At 44.8% G+C, this 23,041-nt stretch overlaps 1 protein-coding gene across 2 annotated transcripts in view; it reads right to left on the reverse strand.

Moving 5' to 3' along the window:
* Nucleotides 1-13,323, reverse strand: part of TBC1D8 (TBC1 domain family member 8) — a 49,459-nt gene extending 36,136 nt beyond the window's left edge. For both annotated transcript variants that reach the window (XM_086769464.1, XM_086769460.1), the window contains exon 1: nt 13,197-13,323. In XM_086769464.1, coding sequence (XP_086625590.1) covers nt 13,197-13,323 — 127 coding nt within the window. The remainder of the gene's footprint in view (nt 1-13,196) is intronic.
* Nucleotides 13,324-23,041: the final 9,718 nt, after the last annotated feature.

Below are 23,041 nucleotides of genomic sequence, written 5' to 3' on the forward strand. Positions count from 1 at the left end.
CAACCACCACAATCTTTCTTGCTGGAAATTAATCCTGCTCCCTGGAACACAGACAGTAATTGGCCACAAGCATTTTTAATGTTAATGTTTGACATACCGAAAAGCTATCATCATACTTGCTCTCCTTTTAATTATTTCTCTTTCTCTAAAGAAACCCCAATCGCCTCACCTTATAGGTCATATTTTTCAAACAGCTCATTGTTCTTGAGCTCAAACTGGAATCTCCCTAGCTAATGTTTAAATGTGACACTCCAAACTGGGCATCATGCTCACTACCAGTAAGGTCTCAGCCGTAAGACGGGTGCAAAATCACCTCCTGTATACCTTGTGTACACACGACCACACCCAAGAAATCTTGCAGCAGTATCCCACTGTAAAGTGGCACTTGACATAAATACAGGCAAGCTCATTTTGGAGAGCTGGAACAATTGCTGTCCCCCAAAAAGGATTTTCCAGTCCGGAGGCCAGCTGGAGCTGCTGGCCTTTCCCGCTACCTTCTCCCAGTGGGCAGAACCAAACTATGTATGAAAAAGCTATTCAAATGCCATGATTTGCTGGCATATTAAGGTAACTCAGATTGGTTTGTGTTACCTACAAATAGCAATTCAGGGCAGCTTTAGATCCAGTTTCCCCACACTATATGTCCTGTAGAGACATGACCTCCTGCGGAGAGGGATGGTAGATAGCAAGGAACAGCTTTACCATGTTTGCTTAAGCCACTGGAGTGCCTAGGAAGTCTTCTGCAACACTGCATTTTCCCTTTGCACATTTAATTTTTCCAACCTAAATGCTGAATTTACAGCTGTATTTCTGTTCCTTCACCATTAACCCAACATAAAAGGAAATACTCTCAGCCTCCAAAAGTTTTGTCAACCCGTGGCACCACGTGCAGTTTTTAGAATTGCATTCTCCAGTCCATCAGCTAAGTGACTGACAGCAACAATAAAACGAAACCTACAAAGTCTTTGTCTGAAATTCCTTCTCACTTGGACAACAAACCACGGGTAAATAAATAATAAAGTAAATAATTTGAGTACAGCACAACAAAGCAGCAGTGAAACCACTTTCTGCTCTAAGAGGTGTAAGAAGCTCACATGGAACAGCATCAGACACCTTCTGAGAGTGAAGAAAATTACATCAACTACTTCCTCCTTGCATTCACACACATCGTTGATGACGCTTTCAAAGCAAAGCAGAAGGTGGACACAATATGTTTTAAACCTGTACAGTGAGCTATTATTTGGCACCAGTTTGCTCCCAGTTTGCTTCTGTCAAGATATTACACCCATCTATTTAAAAAGGAGACCTGAATTTGGAGACCAATAGTATATATATAATATGAGAAAATGCTAAATGCTCTCCTGTAACCGCAAGAAAGAGACACAAAAATTCACCCAAGTATAAAAGTATCTGTGCTCACAGAAAACAGAGCACCAGCTTCGGTGTGGTCTTCAAAACAGCTGGATTAAAGCCAGTAAGATAGCATCAAATGATGTAGCGAAAAAAACCCACGGTTTAGCTTTCAAATTTCAAAAGACTTGAGACATTACAAGAAAGAAAAAGAAGAAACTTATGAAGCGCTGTGCTCGTTCTCCCCGATGATAGATCTAGGAGAAAGATTTATTTTTCATTTCAATAAAGGCACGGAAAAAAGTCAACTAACAGTAAGTGCTACCAAAATCCCAAGGGAATGCTTAATGAACGTCTGATTTGTGAAATATTTTCTTCTTCTCCAGAAATCATGAAAAAAAAGCATGAAAAGCATGAAAACACAGAAGTAGCTGCAAAATTTCGTTTTTACCTCTTAGCTTGTGCAAAATTAATTCCCTTTTCTGTTCCTGAATAACTGACCAGAAAAAACAATTCCTCTTCTCACTGTTTACTTCTGCTTACAATTTCCATTTTGCTTACCAACTATTAAATTGAAAATGTTTCCTCCTTCAACTGTGCAAAGAAAAAAAAAAAATCACCTCCCTTGTCTAAACTACTTGTAGCTAAAATATTAACAAAGGACAACAAAGAGGAGCAGAACTAAGAACCAAAGGAAAGAAATAAAAGAGTGTGGGCATCAGATATTTGCCAGAATAAAGCCTGAGCATCCCGGCCACGCGCCACGTACCCCTGCAAGGGCTTCACAAGGACACTGCACCCCACGCCTCCATCACCCGGAGCCCGCGCTGCGGTTGACAGGAGCCCCACCCTGTCCTCTGCTGGGGTGGGGCTGGTGGTGGGGGTTGCTCCAAAAAGGACATAAAAACAGCAGAAAGGGGGAATAAAAGCGAGTACCGCTAAAGCCAAGCCTGCCAAATACAGAGCAGCAACCTTGTTCGGCAGGGCCCCAGGACTGTGGTTTGGTACCTCTATTTCTGCAGCAGTTCAGCTGCACGTGAAGCTGATGCTCAAGTGCCGAAAAATCAAGGAGAGGCTGGCAGAGGTGACAGGGAGAGAAGAGGGGAATTTCTAACAGTGTATTTCCAGGAGCATGAAAAGGATTCAATGCTACTAAATACACCCAAACTTAATACAGTAATTTAGATGAAACTGGAGTAGCATGAAAAATCAGTAAAACTAGAGGCTAATTTTTTCCAGTGCGAGTTGCCTCATACTAATTTGGGGTAACTTGCGAATCTTAAGACTTGTGTTAGGCTTCTCAATGAAGCACCGAAAAATAAACCACCTAAAAATATCTGAACAAACAAGCAAGAAATTTTACACAGCACACTGATTTTGAAGCACGCTTTGAAAAACACCTAGCTTGTGAGCAAGTACCTTTCTAAAAAAATGTCCTAACAGCTTGTTCCATGGAAAGGTCTCTTATAAAACAGCGTCTTTTTATAAAATCAAAGGGTCTCTGGCTCACAGGTACATACAAGTTATACAAAGGGTCTCTGGCACACACGTGGATGCATTAGCATGCCTTCAGTTAGGATGCAGCAGACCTCTTCCCTACCACATGCAACAGCGAAACCAATAATACCTACAGGACAGTCAAAAATTAAAAGGAAACAGAAAGCAGAGGGGGAAAAGAAAGAAGAACTGTTACACTGGTTTGCTTCCCAAAACCTCATCGTTTTGTGGTTTGTTTTTTTTTTTTATCCACGTGAGACAAGATTTTTGCGAGGAACTTAAAATCCAGAGTACCTCTTTCCCTTTAACAAGCCACTCCACCAACTTCTTGTCCACTTTTTGACCTCCCAAGATGCAGAAGTACTTCAGGAAAGCAGTTAACTGCACAGTAACTGCAGTAAGGAAAGATGCAGACGTAGGTCTGCAAAGCTTTCTGCTAAAGACTGCTGACAGAACATCCCAGGTTCCTCAAAAGGTACAAGTTTCTGCAGGAGGAAAGAATGTTCCCAGGCAAAATTTCATATGCAAGTTTCAGATGTAATCTATACCTCTAATGAATACGGAGGGGAGGACAGAAGAGGTGGTAAAGGACACACTTCTACTGAAATTATATGCTTCTCCTCAATAAATCTTATTACTTCAGCTGTAAGGTTGCTTTCAGGTAGAGGGAATATCTATCCCTATTTTTTCAGAATTAAGTCTACAAAACAAAACCGGAAAACTCACTACAAGTCCCACACATTAGTTGGTATCTATTTCACTGCTACCTCTGAAACATCTACTTTTGTGCATATTTTATTGTTTCAATACTGGAAATTGGGCTACCTCCAGGTAAAGCAAGAGCGTTGTACTTCTAATTAATTACAAACCAATTTTTATCAAATGTACATGTATATTACAGACACACCACAAATAAGCTGAAGTACAAAAATCAGCACGGAAACACTTCAAATTCTGCAACAGGTAGGGAGCATCTCCCTTTCACAGAGGACAATCTGTAACCAAACGAGACGCAAACAGGACATCACGTACAATGAACTTGTTGAGCACTTCTTCACAGGAAAAAAAAAAAAAAAAAAAAAAAGAAGTCAAGGATATTTTATAACAATCAAGTTCTCAAATAAACTATCACAAGTGCACCACTCTTCATCTTTAAACACGATTCCTTATATGCCCTCGGAAAGAGAAAAGATCCCATTACAACTTATCCCGTCTCATGCTCGTAACTAATCCAGAAAAAGGAGCGTGTTTGCAGTCAGTTAACCTAACACCAATTTCTACTAAACCTATCGCATCTTTCAAACTAAAGAATGCAGGCTCCTTTCCTGGGTCGGTGTTAATTATCTACATGGTATTTCAAAAATTCTTCTAAACTTCTGAGGCACTGGGCAGAGGGTGATTAAAGCTAAACTGGAACTGAATAACTCTTTATTAGTTCCATCTTTTAAGACAACACTCAACAAGGCATTAACAATTATCCCTGGCTCAACAGCACATGAATTAAGGCACTCTCTACACAGAGGCAAGACGATTTCTGCTTACCTCCACCGTATTTTAAAGACCTTAAAGGGAAATTTTTCAGAAGTACTTAAATGCCCTCCCATAAATAGGGTAGGCACTTCAGCAGCTAAGCCATGCTGCCAGTCAGAGGGACTTAGGAGCTGGGACCAATAAATTAATAAAATCCTAAAGAAATAAAGCCAAAAAAGTGAAAGGCCAAAGCTACTACTGCTTTTTTTTTTTTTTTGGGGGGGGGGGGGGGGGGGGCGGGAGGGGAAGTAGAGTTCACTCTAAGGCTAAGTGACAAGGAAGCTTGCAGTACCACAATACCGAGCACTGTTAGCCTTACAGTTTTACTTTGTTTTTAAGTAAGACATACGTACCCCACAGCCAGGATCTTTTGTTTAATGCAAACTCAAATTCATTACACAGGAGGGAGTGAGGGGTCAAGGCAGCTCAAAGAAGCAACAACATGTAGTATCTGCAATGAGTCGGTAAGAAATTCTGACGGCATGTTTAAAAACCGGCAAGCAGTGGGCTGGATGTGCGGTACAAGGAGGCATCTCGTCCCACTCACGTGCCCCTGCTCTGAGCTTTCCAAATCAAGTGCTTACACCGGCTCTCCCAAAACCAAAGGGGTCACAAAGAAGAGAGTCCAGCCTGTGTCTCAAGCATCCTGGGAAGCAGCTTTAGCTCCTGGACAAGCAAAACAACCATTGCTGAAGTCTGAAGCAAAGAGGAAACTGCCCTTCTGCTTCTCCTTGGTGTACCTGGAAAAAAATGAGTCTTGAGGTTTCCACTGCACCTGAGACCAGCACAGCTGGACAACAAGGTGGGCTTTAAGAATATCCGCCAAATCGAGCCCTTCCGAGAAAACAGGCAGAGGACCATCACCACCGCACCTGGACCCAAACCAATCTGCCAAGATGCTCAGTTCCTCCAAAGCTGAGGCTGCTCTCGGCCACAGGCACCTGGCACTTCCGAAGGTCAGAAAAGTGGTGGCACCGCTCAGTCTCTGGGGTCTGCAGTGACTGCTCAGCGGCTGCTCTGCAGGGCCGTGCAGAAGAGCAGCTGGTAGCTACGCTTACCTGGATCATGCTGAAGCCCTGTTTTAGACACGCATACCTTCTTTTTTTTTTTTTTTTTCAATTAGGCTAGGTTGTTTTTGTAAGCCAAAGCCACCAAATTGAGGGATTTATGATTACAGCCACAGCCCAGCATCCTGCCAAGCTCCCGCTCCACTGCAAAGCCACAAAGTGTAAAGCATGACTCTGAATCCATCCTTGGGAGCTCACTGCTGCTCGCTGCTTCTGCTCCTCCTCCAGAAAGCTGAGGGCTGGAAGAAAAACAAGCCCGGGAAGTAAAAGCAGCAGTATGACAAAATGAATACTTTACCCGAAAGAAGGCTCGTCCCAGGAAGCGGAAGGAGCTAACAGGACAGGTTGCTGCCAGGAGGATGCAGCTTCGCAAGGGGAGTTAACAGCTGCAAGAGGCACTCTAAGCAGCTCAGGCATGCAAATTGGGAGAAAAGAGCAAATCAAACAATCCAGATGATCATAAAAGTAAAGTTCTTTTTTTTTTTTTTTTTAAGGACAGTGAAATTGAACTAACAGCTTCAATAAAGCAGAATTAATCTCGGCTCTTTGAGGCAGAAAAGCACTCCAAACACTGAATCCTAATTACACTTCTTCCCATAGTTTCCTCCATCTCTGAATGATTTGCAAACAATTAGAGTCTCACAATAGCCATGGTGGGCAGCAATTAGCCGCGCTAGAGGAGGCAAGAAAACCGGCTGAATGAGAGCCCACCACCAGGCAGCAGAACACAGGGAGGGACTCATGGATGTCCCTGTTCCCCAGCCCTGCATTCCAATTTCAGCAGAAAGGTGATTTTCATATCAACCTTGACAACCTCAGCCTGCCAAAATGGCACTCCAAACAGCAGATATTGCTTGCCTGGCTCTGCGCAGAATCTCCAAAGCTCTCCACAGAAGCAATGTCCCTGCTGAGAGAGGGATGGGGAGGTTACAAAGCTGGCTCCCACATGGCCTCAACCACTTCACCACGCAGGAGCCCGAACTGGTGACTGTAACCTAAAGCGAGACCCGGAGCTGAGATGTGCTGAGGACCACCTCAGTCCTACCTTCATCCTCACCTCTCAGAGCCCAACCAGAAAGCAGCACTCATCCCGCAAGCACCAGGTGTTACAGGCTAGGGCAGAGGCTTTCGAGCTGCACCACGGTAGGATATGGCCCAGGACAGTGAGCATGAAACTACTGCTGGCCACTGGTGGCTTCCAGCATAAACACTTGGGAATGTCTCTAGGTCTTCCATATGACCTTGATCTGATTTCTCTAGAAGTTCAAAACTCAGTTGGTTAACGGGTTGTTACTTTCACTCTTGCCTCCCTAAAATCCATGTTTTTGCTGGATAAAAGCCCCGTCAGTTACACAAAGCCACTAACAACAACAGCTCAACATCTTGGCTTTACACCAGCCACTTTATCTTCACTGAATTCTGCAAAATTATATAAGCAGGTTTTGATGCAATACAGCATGTATGAGAGGATATTTCTCAATAGGCTTCCCGCATAAAAAAAAAGAAAAAAAAAAGTTGCAGAACTTATTTGGCCAACCACACAAGAAAAACGATGAAGGAGGGCTCCTCCAAGGGCTGTAGGAAGGCAGTGTTTCCTTTGTAATGATAAGGGCTCACCACACTTGGAAGATAAGCACAGACAACGTTAGATTTCAGCACAAAGACCTAACGCTCCAAACATTTATTCACCCAGGGAAATACCAACATTCAAGCCCTTAAATTACTTCAAACATGGGCTTTGCCAGATCAAACACTGCCACTAGGTAAACTGGGTTTTGTTGTGTTGGTTTTATTTTCAATTTGGCATGTAAAAACAAATTGAAACAAATTGTTTAATTTTTATTCCTCCGTCCCAGCACTCCAGGGAAGCTGGACATGAGAAATTAGGGGAGTTTGGGCATTTTGCTGTGGAGGTTGGCATCCCGTGGTCTCCGTGACTCCTGTGTCCCTGGGTGTGATGCTGAAGTCTTGCTCTGGCATCAGACCACTGCAAGGGCAGGGAAAGGCCACACCAGGGAAAGAGAAGTGAGCTGAGCCATGCACCCACTCTCTCATGATAGTGGAAAGGGTGCCGCAGCCCTGGGGCATGGATTATTTCTCCTTGGCCCTGCTTCCCGACAGGCCATTTCCCCAGCCAGGCGTGCTGCCGCAGCAGGGCTCTCACAGCTGCTTATCTCAGTCCTCTGCCATCCGTCCAGGTCAGGCCCGGCCTATTTTTATAGCCCCGAAGGCTGCAGAGCCAAATGCTTTGATTCTCACATTACAATTGAAAATACCTGAAACTGTTTTCCACCTGAAAACGGATGAGAAGGTGGGACATGCAAGCCGCTGCTGCAGTCCTGTAAATTACCTGGACATGGGGCACCATCCAAAAATGCTGTAAATAACACTGAAGAGACCGATCTAGCATTCTAGCGTTACTTAAACTCTGCTACCAGTGACATGCTCAATTACTTCATAAGGAAGACTTTTTTTTTTTTTTATGATGTGGGTGGTGAGGCACTGGAACAGGTTGCCCAGATATGGATGCCCTGTCCCTGGAAGTGTTCAAGGCCAGGCTGGTCGAGGCTGTGAATGGCCTGGCCTAGTGAAAGATGTCCCTGCCCACGGCAGGGGGCTTGGACTAGATGATCTTTGAATGTCCCTCCCAACCCAAACCATTCTGTGATTCTCCTGCCTTTTTTTCCTGTGCTGTTTGGCCTCCACAAGAGGAAAATAAAAAGCCATCGTAGCTGTTCACTGGATTACAGTGTTGGCAGGCTGGTGGTCAGTCTCCAAGCAGACATCACCCAGACCCTTCTCTCTGTGCACAGCTATGTCCTCACTTTTAATATTAGTATTTTAACACAAGATTAGTCAGCACTTCAACACAAGCACTAGCATTTCATCTTACCCATCTCAGCTGTGCCTTAGGAGCAGGAAACCCACTATAGAAAGGCAAGCAGAAGGAGCCAGAGCAGCAGGCACAGTTCAGGAGGCTGAGGGGTGAGGAAATCGGGTGCCTGGCTTTGCAGGTCAGAGCCTGGCCCTCCCACTGCTGTTCCTCCTTCCAGCTCATGCCTCCTGGCCAAACGCTCTGACAGAGAGGGCCACTCTTTCAGGAAAGAGCTTATAAGCATGCATTCTCCTTGAAAAAAAAAAAATGTTACAGTAAAATAAAGAGGAAGAAAAAAAAGAAAGGGGGGTAAAAAACCTGCCGATCCAAATTCCAGCTGTGGGCAAGGCTAGATAACATTCTGACAAGAGTCCAAGCTTTCAGTAAAGTATTTGGATTTCCCCCTCTCCTTATGCAAGGCTTCAGAGAGAGCTCTTCCTTAAGAGAACAAAACCATGAATATGGACAGTGAGCACTACCAATATCCTTTATTAACACCATTACTGTGGCGTCTTCCTCTCCTCAATATGCTGCATTTAAAATAAAAGTGGGGTTTTTTTAAATAAAAATAAAAAATAGAGCTGAGATTGAGCCTTTACCTATCAGTAACTTGTTTTAGTATCTTGGACATATTTTAAGACAAAAAGGCAAGCTGTGTCGAAGACTCTATTGGGACAGATCTTTTAATATGTTATTTACTTCACCTTTCACCCCTTCAAAAGGTAAAAAATATTATTGGGATACGCATTTGCATTCTTTACTAAAAATCCAAGTCTTCACCATATTTTTGACCCTATCCTGCTACAAGTGTAATGAAAAGGGGCAACCCAGAATTAAAATCCAGGCAAGGCGAAAATAAGGAAGAGAGCCCTTATCATGTAACTAGTTAGACCTCCACTCACAACCAAGAGGCGCTCTATAGATCAGTTTGAAAGCTCTCACCCTGCAAGAGTTTTATTTAAAAGAAAACATAAAATCCTAAGACGGGAGTTAATTAATTAATTAATTTCTTTTCAAAAATGTTCATTCTCTGCGAGTTGCAAGTGATCTAAGAAGACAACCAGGTTGGAAAGTGCCCCTTGCTGTAAATGGAGGCTGGAAAAATAGTAGGGAGAAGTATCATAACTAAATTTAAAAGACTGGTAAAACTGGAACAAAACATAATCTTTTATTGGTCTACCTCAAGTAAGAAGTGAAAGAAGCACTATATCTCAAAAATTAAAGACAAAAAGCTGCTTGAAACAAAAGTCAAAGTTTTATTTAACCTTATATACAAAAAGGGAAAATTCACAAGTATTTAAAAGAATCCTGAGTGGGTTTTTATATACCAAGAGTGTGCAATGTGAAGTCCTGTGCAAACAGCAACTGGAAAGCTAGCTGCTTGGGAAGAGCAAAAAAGCTACTCACAGTCCAAGTGCCCGTGATGAAATCATTCCCAACACCTCCCAGAACAAGCAGTTTTGCTGTCAAAATGCACAAAATTAATTTAATCAAACAGGAAAGTAAATGAAGTTTTCAACATCCCCTAATAAAAAATGAAAGTAGCAATTCACTTACAGGCTAAACCATCTTGCACTATTCTACCATAAGGGATTTGACAGTATTTTGACTACTGCTGGCATCTCAAGCTTATCATTAATATGTAACCACAAAATTAAAGATATTAGCAAGCACCAAATCCAACCACCTTTGACCTGCTAATCATGGCTATATCACAAGCCTTTTTGTAGGGATAGCTAAAGAGGTCTCCAATTAGATGGGGGGGTGGGACATGGACGGACAACATCAAATCCAGAACCAAAATAAATTGCTGAACTAAATAATTTTTTAAAATCCCAACTATTCATTTAAAAATTAGTTAATAGTTAAAAAATTACAATTCCATTTCTCTAAATTATTTCTAAAACATTACTAATTTCCTTCTTAAGTCTCTGATCCAACAGAGGTTTCAGGTAAAGCAGCAAGTTAAACACTTACTTGAAAAGCATATCCTCAGGAAGACAGAAACCAGAATTATACTGGACAGGTAACAAAGAGTTAAACACAGCCTCTGTCATTTTTTGCACCCGCTGCTTGCAAGCCCAGTGTATATTCTGTAACTGCCCCAGGATGCAAATTAAATAACAGTAGTCAATATAGCCTCTCTCTTACAGACATCTGCTCTGACTGAAACATAGTACTCAAAAAAAAAGAAACATAGATACAGAAGAAAAGCACTTTTGTCTGAGATCTTCTCTGGTCCCTCCTTCAGGAATTAAATCCACATAAAATACACCCTCCAGCTGTGCTGACTTACTCTTACGTAAATGGATAAAATGCCCTGGTAAGAAGAGAGAAGTATCTTAGAAGAAAAACCCATACAAATAGGAGAGTAGGGCCATAAAACAGATATCCTCACACAGGTTCAGTGCATATACCACGTTGCAATAGCACATGTAAGCGCAGCTCAAGCATCACACCCTTCCACCCCATTTAAAGCAAATTAAGTCAGGGGTGGTCAACTGCCCCATCTGCACTCTTTACTCCTGAAGTCTAGCCTCCTGGAGGTTTTGTCTGCTGATCCCACATGGGTCTCACACAGCCTGAGGATACACAGCCTCCTCCTCACTGGAGAAGCTATGAGATTCTCTTTTAGCATGGCACCTGCTTTAATGTACAGGATCTCCACATCTCTGAAATTTCGACCTTTCCATCAAACTTAACTGCAACTGGCCAGGCCTCAAGTTACTAAAGGGAAAAGAAAACAGGTACGGATATTGTTCTCACTCATGCTTTGCTTCCCCAGTAAAACAAACAAAATCATCTAGCTTACAGCTTGGTAGACCACGCTCTGAAATATGGTAGTGCTTAATTGTCCCTTGTAGGCAGGTACTAATAAAGTGTCTCCATAGTCACATAAAGCAAGAATCAGGAGGTAAGCTTTACCCGAAAAGCAGAGTTACCAGCAAAGCCCAACTGTTTCTCAGTATAGGTCTCCATTTTGCTCATTCCAGGTAAAAACTGTGGAAAAAAAAATTAAGCTATTCATCTAACTCCAGCTATGCTTAATGCTCACCCACACTTGGTTGTTTTTTTTTGTTTATAGGACTTTAATTTCTAAGCCCTTTTAAATACAAACATTTCCAAACGGTTTAAGAGACTATCAGAATTTACAGTTCTCTTGGAAAACATTGTCTGAGAGAGGAGCGGCTTTCCTTTGCCAGCCAGAAGAGGTTTGTGCAACTCCGTACACTGTAGATTCAGCAAAATGATTCACCTGAAACTTAACCAGAGAGAAAAGCAGTTTGTTTGCTTTAAGCTTGCAAATTTCTGCCAAAGAAAGCTCAGGAGGCACAAGGAGTTAACATTTGTGGATCTGAACCTCATGATTGTCCTGGACCTAAATCAAGCAGCTGTAAACAGCTATTTTTAACTCCGAAAATTAATCCACATCGTCCTCACAATCACAAAAGAGTAGCGTATGACTTCCACACAGAGGGGCAGGGGAAAACATGAGGGTAGACGGTTGCTTAACTCGATGGTAAAACTTCCATTAACCGTACCAGGGCTAGTATTTCATTAGTAATACGCTGGTAACATGGGATCAACCAAGCCACAATTAAGTTTCGTGCTCCTTTATGTGCTCCACAGCTAGGACAAGCTCTGATTTTTAAAAATATGTAGAAAGCAGTATTACTGAGTGGCAAGGGTGAATGGTTCAGGAGCAATTGGTTTTAATAAAATAAATATCAAACCTGCTAACATAGCTTCTTAAACTGCCTAGAAAAGACTGACTCTGAAAAGGCATGACCATATACAAGCCATCATTAAAAATTCCGATTTTTAAAAGGTACAAAACAGCCTCATAGAATCATAGAATCATCTGCTTTTAAGTTAAAATATTGTTAAACCGCCTTATTTCTCCAAAGTATGGTTTGTTTGAATTCAGTTCTTGGTTCCTCTGAACCAAAAATTCGGCCCAAATCCCTGCTGGGTTCCTCTGACGAAGTCAGGGCAGCTCAGGCAGCGCCCTGGCCGGCGTTACCGGCAGACCCCCACCGCTGCGTGGGGAGAGCCGGGAGCCTGGTTCTTCACCTCCACCCCTCGCCACGCGTGCCCGGAGCGCCCCACGGATATAACGCGCCCTCCCCACGGCCACACCAGCCGCCGTACGACAAACGCAAAAATAAATCAGAACCCACTTTTCCACAGCCCTGGGTGAACAAATCCCTCCCCTCAACGTATGTAACGGCCAAAAGTCAGAAGCTCTATGTGCATTTATGTAACTCCCATTATATAAATTTGGGGGGGGGACACCCTTATGGAAGCCGGTGGCCGGTCCCAGGGGGGCACAGCCCAGTCCCAGGTGCCATCGGCAGCACCCCCGGCACCCCCTCCACCCCCCCACCGCCGAGCCCAGACACCTCCGCCCGCTCCCCGCTGGGGTTTCGGCGCCCCCTGCGCCCCCGCCGCCTTCCGAGCCCCCACCCCCAGCTCCACCGGCCCCGGGCACTGCAGCACAGGGGGGCCCAGCCCGCCCTTCGTCTTGTTTAAGAAAGGCACCGGGAAGCGGGAGAGGGGAAAATAAAAAGTGGCTTCAGCGCTGCTCAGGGCTACAGAAACACGAAGCTGCTCCAGAGCCAACTCAGGGGGGAGCCGGGGCCCCGCGCCCCCGCCCTCCCCGCTTCGCGCCGACCCCAGAGTCGAGCCGGCCCGGGGGCCCCACCGCGGGCCGAACAAAGAGGCCTCCCGCAGCCCGCCCCGCCGGAGGGTCCCCCCGGAGCGGACAAGTTCCCGCGGGGCAGGGCAGATGCGGGAGGTGGGGGGAAAACCCACGGCCCGGCCTGGCCCGGTCCTGCCCGGCGCCCCGCCGAGCCCCCTTCCACGCCACCAGGTACCCGTGAAGCGGCCGCCGCCGTCTCCGTGGCCCCGACGCCGCTGCAGGATGAAGTAGCCGCTGCTCTTCTGCGTGACCCACAGCTTGAGGGCGTTTTTCAGCAGCACCTCCTCGGGCTTCAGCCACATCTTTCCCCTGGCTCGGAGTCCCCCCTCTCTGTTTCCCCCCCCCGAACCCCGAGCCCGTCCACCTGCCCCCCGCACCGCGGCGCCGGGTCACATCGCCCCCCGCGGGCTGCGCGGCGCCGGTCCAGCTCCGGCTCCCTCCGTTCGGGCCCGGCCGCCGGGGAGGGGCCGAAGGCGGGGCCCGGGGAAGGGCCGCCCTTCCCGCCGAGTCGGGGGCTTTGTGGCAGGCGGTGAACGGCGGAGGCAGAGGGAGAGCGGGGATGGGGGTCCCACGGAGCCCCGAGTCCCGCAGGCAGCACATTGCCGGTTCCCCCTGCACCCCGGGGTCCCGTTCGGCAGCTCAGACCCTTCCCCTGTACAGCGGGGTAGCGTTGGGACCCGCCCCCCCCCCCCCAGCTCCCGGCCTGCGCCCCACGGGCGCACACCCGCCACCCGTGGGTCTGTGCCTGACGGCCCAGCCGGCGGGGCCGGCGGGAAGGAAAGGGTGCCCTGGCCTCGGCGGGCGGCGGGGGTTGGGGGGGGCTCTGCTTTCCTGTTTTCTTCTAGATCACAGCTACTTACTTTGACTGCAGTGCTTCAAACTTCGTATCTCAACTGAAAAGTCAGAATCTTCATTTTACAGTCTTTGGTTTTTATTTTAATGTAAGGAATAATCAGGGACTGCTTGTGGTCGAGCTGTCGGTAGGATGGTCCATGAACCTGCACAAATGGTTGGTTACTGCTGCAGCACTTTACATCCTCTGACACCGTATTTTATATTTTTATTAAGCCAGATCGCCATTAAAACATGACCAGTGGACTTTCTCTCAGTCGCATTCCACTTCCAATTAACAGCAAATACTACATAATTTATTTATAACCACCACAGTAGCAGGCTGCTAAACTTCACACGCTCTTCCTTGGAATTAAAGACCATTAAAGGCCCACCCCTTTGGCTTAAATCACACACTCATAATTTGGCCAAAGAACCTCTTAGTAGAGAATGTTGATCATGGAAAAAGACCCGAGCTGAGCTTTACCAAGCTCAACCTATCGTTGTGTGGGCTGTGAACTTCCCAGCTCTGTGAGAGGGACTGATGCTGCAGAGCGCTACTTGTCACAGCCAGCAGGAATTATTAACTGGGATTTGGAAGGTGCCCATCTGGACTGGTTTCCAGCTGCCAGTGGGAACGTTTAGCAGGTAAAATTCTGTACTCGGCTGCAATCTAGTGAACACCGTGTGATCCGTGTTCTTTACAATTTTGGTGTAAAGCCATGAGTTAATTTCCATACATAGAAGAGCACAAGCAAGCATTGTGAGCATACTGCTTGTCTGATACAAAAATAAAAGCTGTTCAAAGGAGGAGATGATGGACAACCACATAACAATGTATTTAAAAATTAATGAGAGTGTAAGAAGGGGTTATTTAAAATGCTCTTTCAGGATAAGAATAGCTCAGAGGTTTCCCCTGCCCCCAAAATAATCTTGAAGGCATGTAAGTCTTGAAAATTTAAATGCTCAGTGAAGTGAGATGGTAAATATTTCTTCCCTTTTCAGATATTTGAGTACTGATTTCTGTTATTGTTTCTGGAATGTTTTTTACATGCAGCCCTGTTTTTTGGGCACATTGATTTCAGACATAATTGAGAAGAGGACCGAACAGATTGCTGACCGTTGAGGTGCTTTGGAGCTTAAGAGTTAGCGAAAGAGTAAAGCAGTCGGTTTCAGGACCAGCGTCACTCATGCTTTCCTCTGTTACTTACAGCTGGAGACATGCTTCTGGTTGAACCCCACCAACGTTGCGCCTGCAAAGTCATGGGCTTTGTAACCGCATCCAAGCTAGCCCGACAATTGTTCAATCAAAATGGTATCATTCCTGGTTTTGTAAATAAACAACTTTCCCAACCCACGGAAGCAGTGGAAGGTAGTTAACAAAGAGCCTCTGAGAAATGGCTTCAGTGGGGAGATGGATGAGAAGAGGGAAAACGGATCCAGGACGACAGAATAAAACAAAGCACTTTGTAACATATGTTGTAGTAAACACTTCAAATCTACGAAAGTAGGAGCACGCTTCTTTCTCAACATGGCATTGCACACAGTGTTCCCTGACATCTTGAGGAGGCTGCAAAGAGGAGCTCGCTGCGAAAACACCCGTGAGTGTTAGGGTACCACCACCCTCCCTCCAGCACCCCAGTGATCTCCTCTCCCACAGAAGTCAGCAGGACACACAAACACACTGGAACCACTTTGAGCATGAAACCGTTTGGCATGCAGCACGTCTCTCACACCGCTAGGCCAGGTATTTTGAACGATCCCCATCCTTGGCTGTGGCACAGCCAAGGACCATTCGCACACGCTCTTCCCCTGGCTCTTCTGTGTTGCTCCTAACCTCAGATAGAAGGGCAGCTGCAGGCACGAGGAAGCACCGAAACAGGCACTGATAACCTCCAGGTCAAAAAGACTTGCAGAAAAAAGTTGAACACACTTCAAGGCCAGGTGTGATGAGGCTCTGAGCAACTTGATCTGGTTGAAGACGTCCCTGCTCCTTGCAGGGGAGCTGGACTAGCTGACCTTTAAAGGTCCCTTCCAACCCAAACCATTCTTTGATTCTATTATATTATTTGACCAAAACGCAGCAAGGAAAAAAGACACTGCACATATATGTCTCATCCCCAAATGGCGCAGCCTCTACCTCCTAACTAGATAGTCTTTGGTAACAGCTAGCAAAAATTTTATGTTCGTGGAGAAAGTCCTGCAGCGATGTAGTGGCTATTTCCACAGCCAGTATTTGAACGGGATTTGGATGATTTGAGGATTTCCTGAAATCTCATGCAAGGGAATAGTTTTATAATGCGGTTGTCTAGAGAAGTAAAGAAAAGCAGGGAGGATAGGAAACTAGTAGATTATTAGACAAAAACCAGGGTGCTGTGAGAAGTTATACACCCCTTTATATGTTCTCTGATACAGTCTAGAAAAGATAGGACTATCTTACTCAATTGCCTGAACATATTTAAGGTTAGTAGGCAGGAGAAAAATAGCTTTAGAAAAAATGAAGATGCATTTGAAAGGAAAGAACTGAAAGAAAATGAGGTTTCTGGCCTTATGCCACCCTTAACAAGCACTCTGAAATGGCTCTCTTTAGGTCATTTATATATCATTCCCAAATAGCACAAGGCAGGGAGATTCTCGTTCAGACTCCACTAGAGCATAGCATCCATGGTACCTGGAGTAAACAGCAGTTCCGTGGAGAGTGTCGAAAACTGCGGAGACCCTGAGCATCCCCGAGACAAGAGTACAGACTGCACAGGGCGCAGCGGGAAGGCACGGGGAAAACTTTGCTTTCCCTTCTTCCTTTTGTCAGTGGCTGCCCTCCCAATCCCTTTTACTTCCTACAGCCTCATCTTTTTCATCCGTCAAGCACAGATATAATTTTTATTCCGGATGTCACCGAGATGCTCGGGAAAGGCGGATTCCTCACGTGCATAAAATGAATGATGCTTTCACCGTCAAGAAACAGGCAGCCGTGGTTTTCTGGGCCTCCAGCCTGCCTGGTCCTCTGTGGAGGGGACCCAATCCTCTGAGCCAACATCGAGGAGGGGCTAGCAACACTTGAACGTAGTTAAGAGGGTGTGCAATGCTCTAGGATAAGCTCCGAGGCTTGCAGCTGTATGGTTGAAGCTGAGACAACGTATGGGCTGCCACAAAAACAGGTTGTCCATGCTCCCCCTCCAGCCAGACCTCCTGTAGTGAATTGTATTAATTAAACTAGTTGAAAATAAACTTTTATTTATTCAAGTGTTTTGGATGGGTTATTTCTCAAGTCATGTTGTGACTGTAGGAAAACTAGGGTGAAAATGCACGTTCTGGGCTGGGGGGAAGAAACAGGCTGATCTTTCAGGCAGGAGACCGTAGGGAGATTCATTTGCATTTATCATTAAATGAGAGTGTAAAGATGGAGCTTAATTTATTTATACTTATAGCAAGAAATTAGCTGGAATTTGGCTAGCATCCTGCAGGTGCACAGTCCAATCATCTCCCTGTCTCCAGTTTTGAGTCTTTAACTTTTGTCTTTATTAGTGTCTGAAAAAGCCCTAATCAGTGAGCTAATTCAGTTCCCAAGATAGGGTTGATGAAATTCCCAGATGATCCCAAATTTGGATGTACTAGAGTTAGCAGTGAGTACAGAGAAATAACGGGTAGGGTGCTAGGGAAATAATAAACATTAGCAAAAATAACATTGGAAATTCAAGCTGCTGGCTAATACATGTAGGGAAAAAATAACTAAAATATATTTATTCCAAACAACAACAACAACAAAAAGTCTCGCAGAGATTATTCAACAGCTGGTGTTTTCAGCCTTTTATTTTCTGCAACCCCCAAAGTTTTCCACTACGGCTTCAGCCTCCTGTAGACCAGTTGTCAGCAGGCATCAATACATTTGCTTTTCTCAGTGGCATGTCCCTTTGAAGCCACCCGCCAACATGGAGGTCTGCAGCGCCCTGGCTAAAAACCATGGATCACTCTGACAGCAGGGAAGGGATTTTTCGGAAGAACTGAAGCCACAGGTCTTCAGATTCTCCATATTGATACGTGGCTGGGTTTTGAAATGACCTTATCTCCCACCTACACTGAACTAAGGAGCAGATGTGGTGACACACTTGGTCAGCACCCGGCAGCAGCATTAAGCCCCCAGCACGCTGCACGGTGCAGGGTCACCTTTGAAAGGACCCTCAAAATACAAAATCCTCCACTGCTCTGTCACAAATCCAGGCAGATCCAAATCCGAAAGCCCCGCCGCAAACCAGGCAGATAAGAGTACTCCTCTCAAAAGTCCGAAGGGACCATTCTTGCTGTGTCATATTAATTTCAGAGTACTTTGGTGCTTGAATGATGTAGATCTAGCAGAGACAGTTTAAGAAAAGAACAACAGAAATTATTAAGGGGTTTCAAGCTGACTTGCAAGCTCAGATTGGATGGATCTGATATATGTGTACCTCGGCTGGAAGTGACAACTGAAGTGGAGCACAAAATAGCTGCCTACAAGTATCAGTGTGTTAAACACAAAGAAGGTGATGTATTTATTGTGTTCAAAAAGCAATTCACTAAAAGCAGTAAAAGAGTTTTTTTTTTTTCAAAAAGGAAAGGTTAGGTTAAATACTAAGCAAATCCTGCTGACCGGGAAGTTTTTTACTGTGCGAAATAGTGCATCGAGGGACTAGATGGATCATTTTATACAAGATGGAGTTATGTTCTAATATAACTTCAGGATCAGAAATATCTGGCAACCAAGTAAGGTGCCCTCTGCCTCCTATGCACAGCTAATGACTTTCTTTACTACAAGAAATCCCCTACAAGAGGGGATTTTTAAAGATGCTTTCAAAAGGCTCCTCTGCAAGGTTTTTAATGTCAGACACCCTCCCAGACATTGTTCTGTTGGAAAGGGGCCATGTTTGCTTCTCACTTGCAGAAAGTCCACTTGAAATTTGGCAGAAACAAGAGGGCCTAGAGGGAAATCATGGTAATTCACACGCAGCTCCTAAATTCTGGCAGCATGCCTCCCTGGAAACCACACTGCAAAGACCCCTCTGGCCAGACATATCAGATCCTGGGAATCTGCAAAACGAGTTGTTGAGCTTAGATCTCTTAAATAGATTCAAACACAAGATGCATTTGGATTTGAAAGGATCCAGGAGATAGCAAAGGTAGTCAAGGTCTTCCGCACTGAGAACTGCTGTGGGAATGCCCCAGCATTCTCAGCTACTTTTCCAAGTAATTTAATCTTCATCGTCTTTCTCCTGTAATGATTGGATTGCAAAAGCCAGATAATGATATGGGTCCACATGTTTTTGTCTTCCCACCTGCTCTAGTAAAGTAACAAAACTGTTACGACCTGTAATTAATTCCAGAGGTTTCATTTATTATCTCAGATTAAATTGATGCCTGTGTAATAATGAATATATAAGAAAATATAACACACTATCAGGAACAAGTGCAATTAAGCTACAGGGAACACTGTAAAAACACATTAGAGGTCCTGACTCACAGTTATTTTCCCTGTCAACAGCATTATAATGTGCATTTTAATATTTCAACCAGCTGAACTCATTCATGTACTAGGTCTTTTGATTAACTATTTAGGACAGCAATGTCCATAACGTTTATGCTGCCAATTCCACTTGTTTTACTTCCAGCATTACTCCCTGACTTCCAGTTGCAAAACACACTTCTGCAATTTAGGACTGCCAAACCTCTTCTGGGAACCACACAGTTACTGTGACACTGGAAGGCCTATCACATTTCAAGGTGTTTGACAAACACGTCCTGAGAAGACAGCCCCTCTCAGGACGTGTAATTAAAATAATACATACATGTGGTTTAAGGCAGTAGTTCTCCAACTTGTCTCACTCAACTTCCAGTTCTCCAAAACACTGGAGGAAAAACTAAGACCCATACTCACATACAGCAAACCCTGGCAGAGCACGCAGGCGATAGAGGGGAAACCCAGGCAGGGGCTCCATGGCCACTGTGTCTGGAAAGGATAGCAGAGGAGCATGACCATGACTTGCCCTGCCAATCCCCTGACACTCCCCCACCGGTGCTTAATAAAGCTTCTGTGCTCTGCCAGAGTTGAGCCACGCCTGTTTTCCTCTCCACCTTCAGTAGGTGCAGAAGACCTCTCTTCGTCAGCGCTTCCAAATCCCATTGGTAATGACCCTGGGAAGCCAAGAGGAGATGCTGTTGATGACTTCTGCTATGATGGAAAGAAGGTACTTCTCCTGTTACAAGCCAGGATACCCTCCCTGCCCATCCTCCAAGGGCCTGACCCCTCATCTCAGAGGCATTTTCATTCTCAAAGACGTAGCTGTAGATAGACTCCATCCTCTCAGGACTTGTATGTATTACCCTGTTTGACATTGAAATAAGACACTAAAATTATTCTGGTGCTAAAGGAGAGGAATGCCCAGCCCTATATAAGAAACCGCATTCCAAGAATACCATTTATTTTTGGCAAGGCATAGTCACTACAGTGTAGTAGGAATGGAAGAGCTGGCCTCCTAAAATGCATTGGCGCTCTTTAAGGAGAATGAAGCAAGCAGACAGTGGCTTTCATACCTTTTGGAATGTAAGGAATTAAACTTGCTGATACGGGATCTTGAACAGTAGAGCAAATTAGTGATGCTGGGAACAAAGGTGGCAGAATCGGAGGTAAAGGTGCAAAGGCTCCATAACTTGTGACAAGGTGAAAAGCCCAGAGCAGAGAGGACAAAACTTCCTAAATGGAGATTCTGACCTGACAATTTTCTAATTGCAATTTTCTGTAAAGCAGTGATTCTTCAGTAGTAAAAATGAATGGCCTTGATAGGAAAAAGGTATTGCCGCGCTAGCACGCTACTGGAAGCATAGCTGCTGAAGTTTGCTTGTGCTAGGCAGTCTCAAAGGAAGCCTGAAGTGGAGCGGCCAGTGTTAGCAGCGACTTCCTCCAAGGCTGTTTCCTGATCCAAAATCCCCACACTAATTCATCTTCCAAGATCAAAAAAGTCTTCAGGAGTTCAGCAATAGTCAAGTGATATGGGGGAAAAAAAACCCCAAACCCAAACCACCTCCAAAAGTACGCCAGCATTCTTTACAGTGCCCCATCTTGTTTCCATATGAAGATGGGCAGTGGTATTTCTACCATAGCTGTCTTTTGCTGGATCTGCGTACAATCTCCCTTAGCTAAAAGCATGGCCTAGAAAGCTGGCAGAATTTCCACTTTGCTTTGCTGCACTTCGAGCCAGAGGTTCTTGTTGTTTTAAAGATTTCCTTTAGGAGCTTACCCTGTTTTTCCTTTGAACATCCATCCCCTGGAGTATCATCTGTGTAGACAGTAAAACCTTTTAGAAATCAGGAAATAACCATGCCTTTTTCTCAGTCAGAGATGACTCAAGGCACACAAGAGTTGCAGAACAGAAACACATGAAAGAACACTGTCTCCCTTAAAGTTATTAAGGTCTCCGTCCTGCCTCCCTGCAGCGGGGTCTGATGCTGCACTCCTGTTCTGTGGGATTTCTCATAGCCCTGCCAACACAGGGACTCCACGACCAGGTTAAAGCCTCATAAAACTTCCATTTTTCTTCAAATCCTGCCCACCTGTTTGGCAGCTGTGGAAAGTTGGCATCTCCCACCATAGGGCTCAAGACCGCATTACCACCTGAGCAGCGCCAGGGTGAGTTGGCTGGTGCTGCCGGTGCTGCTGGTGGTATTGGGGCTGGGCACGGCAGTGCGGTGGAAGGCGTAGGGAGGAACCATCACTTCTGCTCATCTCCTGTGGATTTCAAAGCACCTGTGGGGAGTAGCAGCAGCAAGAGTGGCAAAACTATGTCTTAGCACAGACCTGATTGTCACAGACATGTCAGCACTTTGAGACAAGTTTTAAAATGTGTAATGTGAGTGCCTTTGAGGTACCCGTCAAGATTTTTTTTTCTGGCAATTTTTCACTCATTTTTGTGCACCAGGGATCCCCAAAGGAGCATTTTTATTGTCATTCTCACATCTTCCCACGGATCTGCTATGACACGCAGGGTTATGCTGAGACTGTACTCAGCACATGGCTGATATTGCCGGGTAGGAACCGTGCTGCACATGCCCAGGACTGAGTTTCAACCTGCTCTCTTTGATCAGTACTGCATTCTACCTGACATTCCTATATTCTGTGTGAAAACTCTGTGATTTCCTCCTGTTCTGGCTGCTGGCTAATTTAAATGTGACACCCTCCGTTTTGGAGGCTTTTTCACCACCCCTGTTTTTGCAGGCAGGCAGACAAGACGTTAGTCTTTGAAACAAACACGGCCACAGAACAATTAAAATTGTGAATGCATTATTACAAAGAAAATAACTATAATTCTCTGTTCTTTTTTTTATTATACTGCTATAAATATATATTTTTTTAACCCTCTGGACTACCAGTTCACATGGTTTCTAATGAAGTTCTGTGTTGTTTCTCCCTCAGTTCAGTGAGGCTGGTGACTACATACACATCCATGTTTTCTTTTCCTTTCAGGAATAAAATATTCATCATACACTTACGGAAATGCACCCAAACCATCTGCCTAGTCTTTACGGGAGATGTAGAAAGATTTGAAAACATGCTGTGCTTCCCTTCCCATTTGCACAGATGAATGGTTTTACTTGGAAGTCTTTTCTTTTAATCTTTGTTTTTCTTTGCCCTTTTTCTAAGTGTCTTAAGCCTGCAAAAATCTTTATTTCCATTCTTGTCATGGTGCAATAGCGACAAATTAAAATGTTTTTACATATCTATTTCTCTCATGAACCAGCCTCTCCATATACACTTTGGGAAAACCCAACAAGCCAGCACCGCCTGAATTTTCAGAGGCTTTTGAGTGCACAGGTTTGGACCTAGCTTTGCAGAAGTAATTGTATAGTTGACAAAAAAAAAAAGTTTGGTTGACAGTGATGGCAACTGTGAAATCAATCCCTTTGGAGCTCTGGTGCTGGGTGTCAAAGGGAGCTCTTAAAAGTAGTTTCTGCTTTTGAAAACTTTGGACTTAAGCCAGAGCTTTCATCTTCTTATGTCTGAAAATGCATCTCCAACAGCTCATGAAGGTTCACTAATGTTTGTAAAACACTTGGAACTGAAAAGCATTGAGTACTACTGATTATTTATTAGTTCCTGTTGTCTTGCACCTTCACATTCCCTTCACATGTCGAAGAAGAGGATTTTGCAGGCAGCAGAACCAGCAA

This window comes from Chlamydotis macqueenii, chromosome 1 (assembly GCF_036417535.1).
Source record: "Chlamydotis macqueenii isolate bChlMac1 chromosome 1, bChlMac1.mat, whole genome shotgun sequence".
NCBI classification, from domain to species: Eukaryota; Metazoa; Chordata; class Aves; order Otidiformes; family Otididae; genus Chlamydotis; species Chlamydotis macqueenii.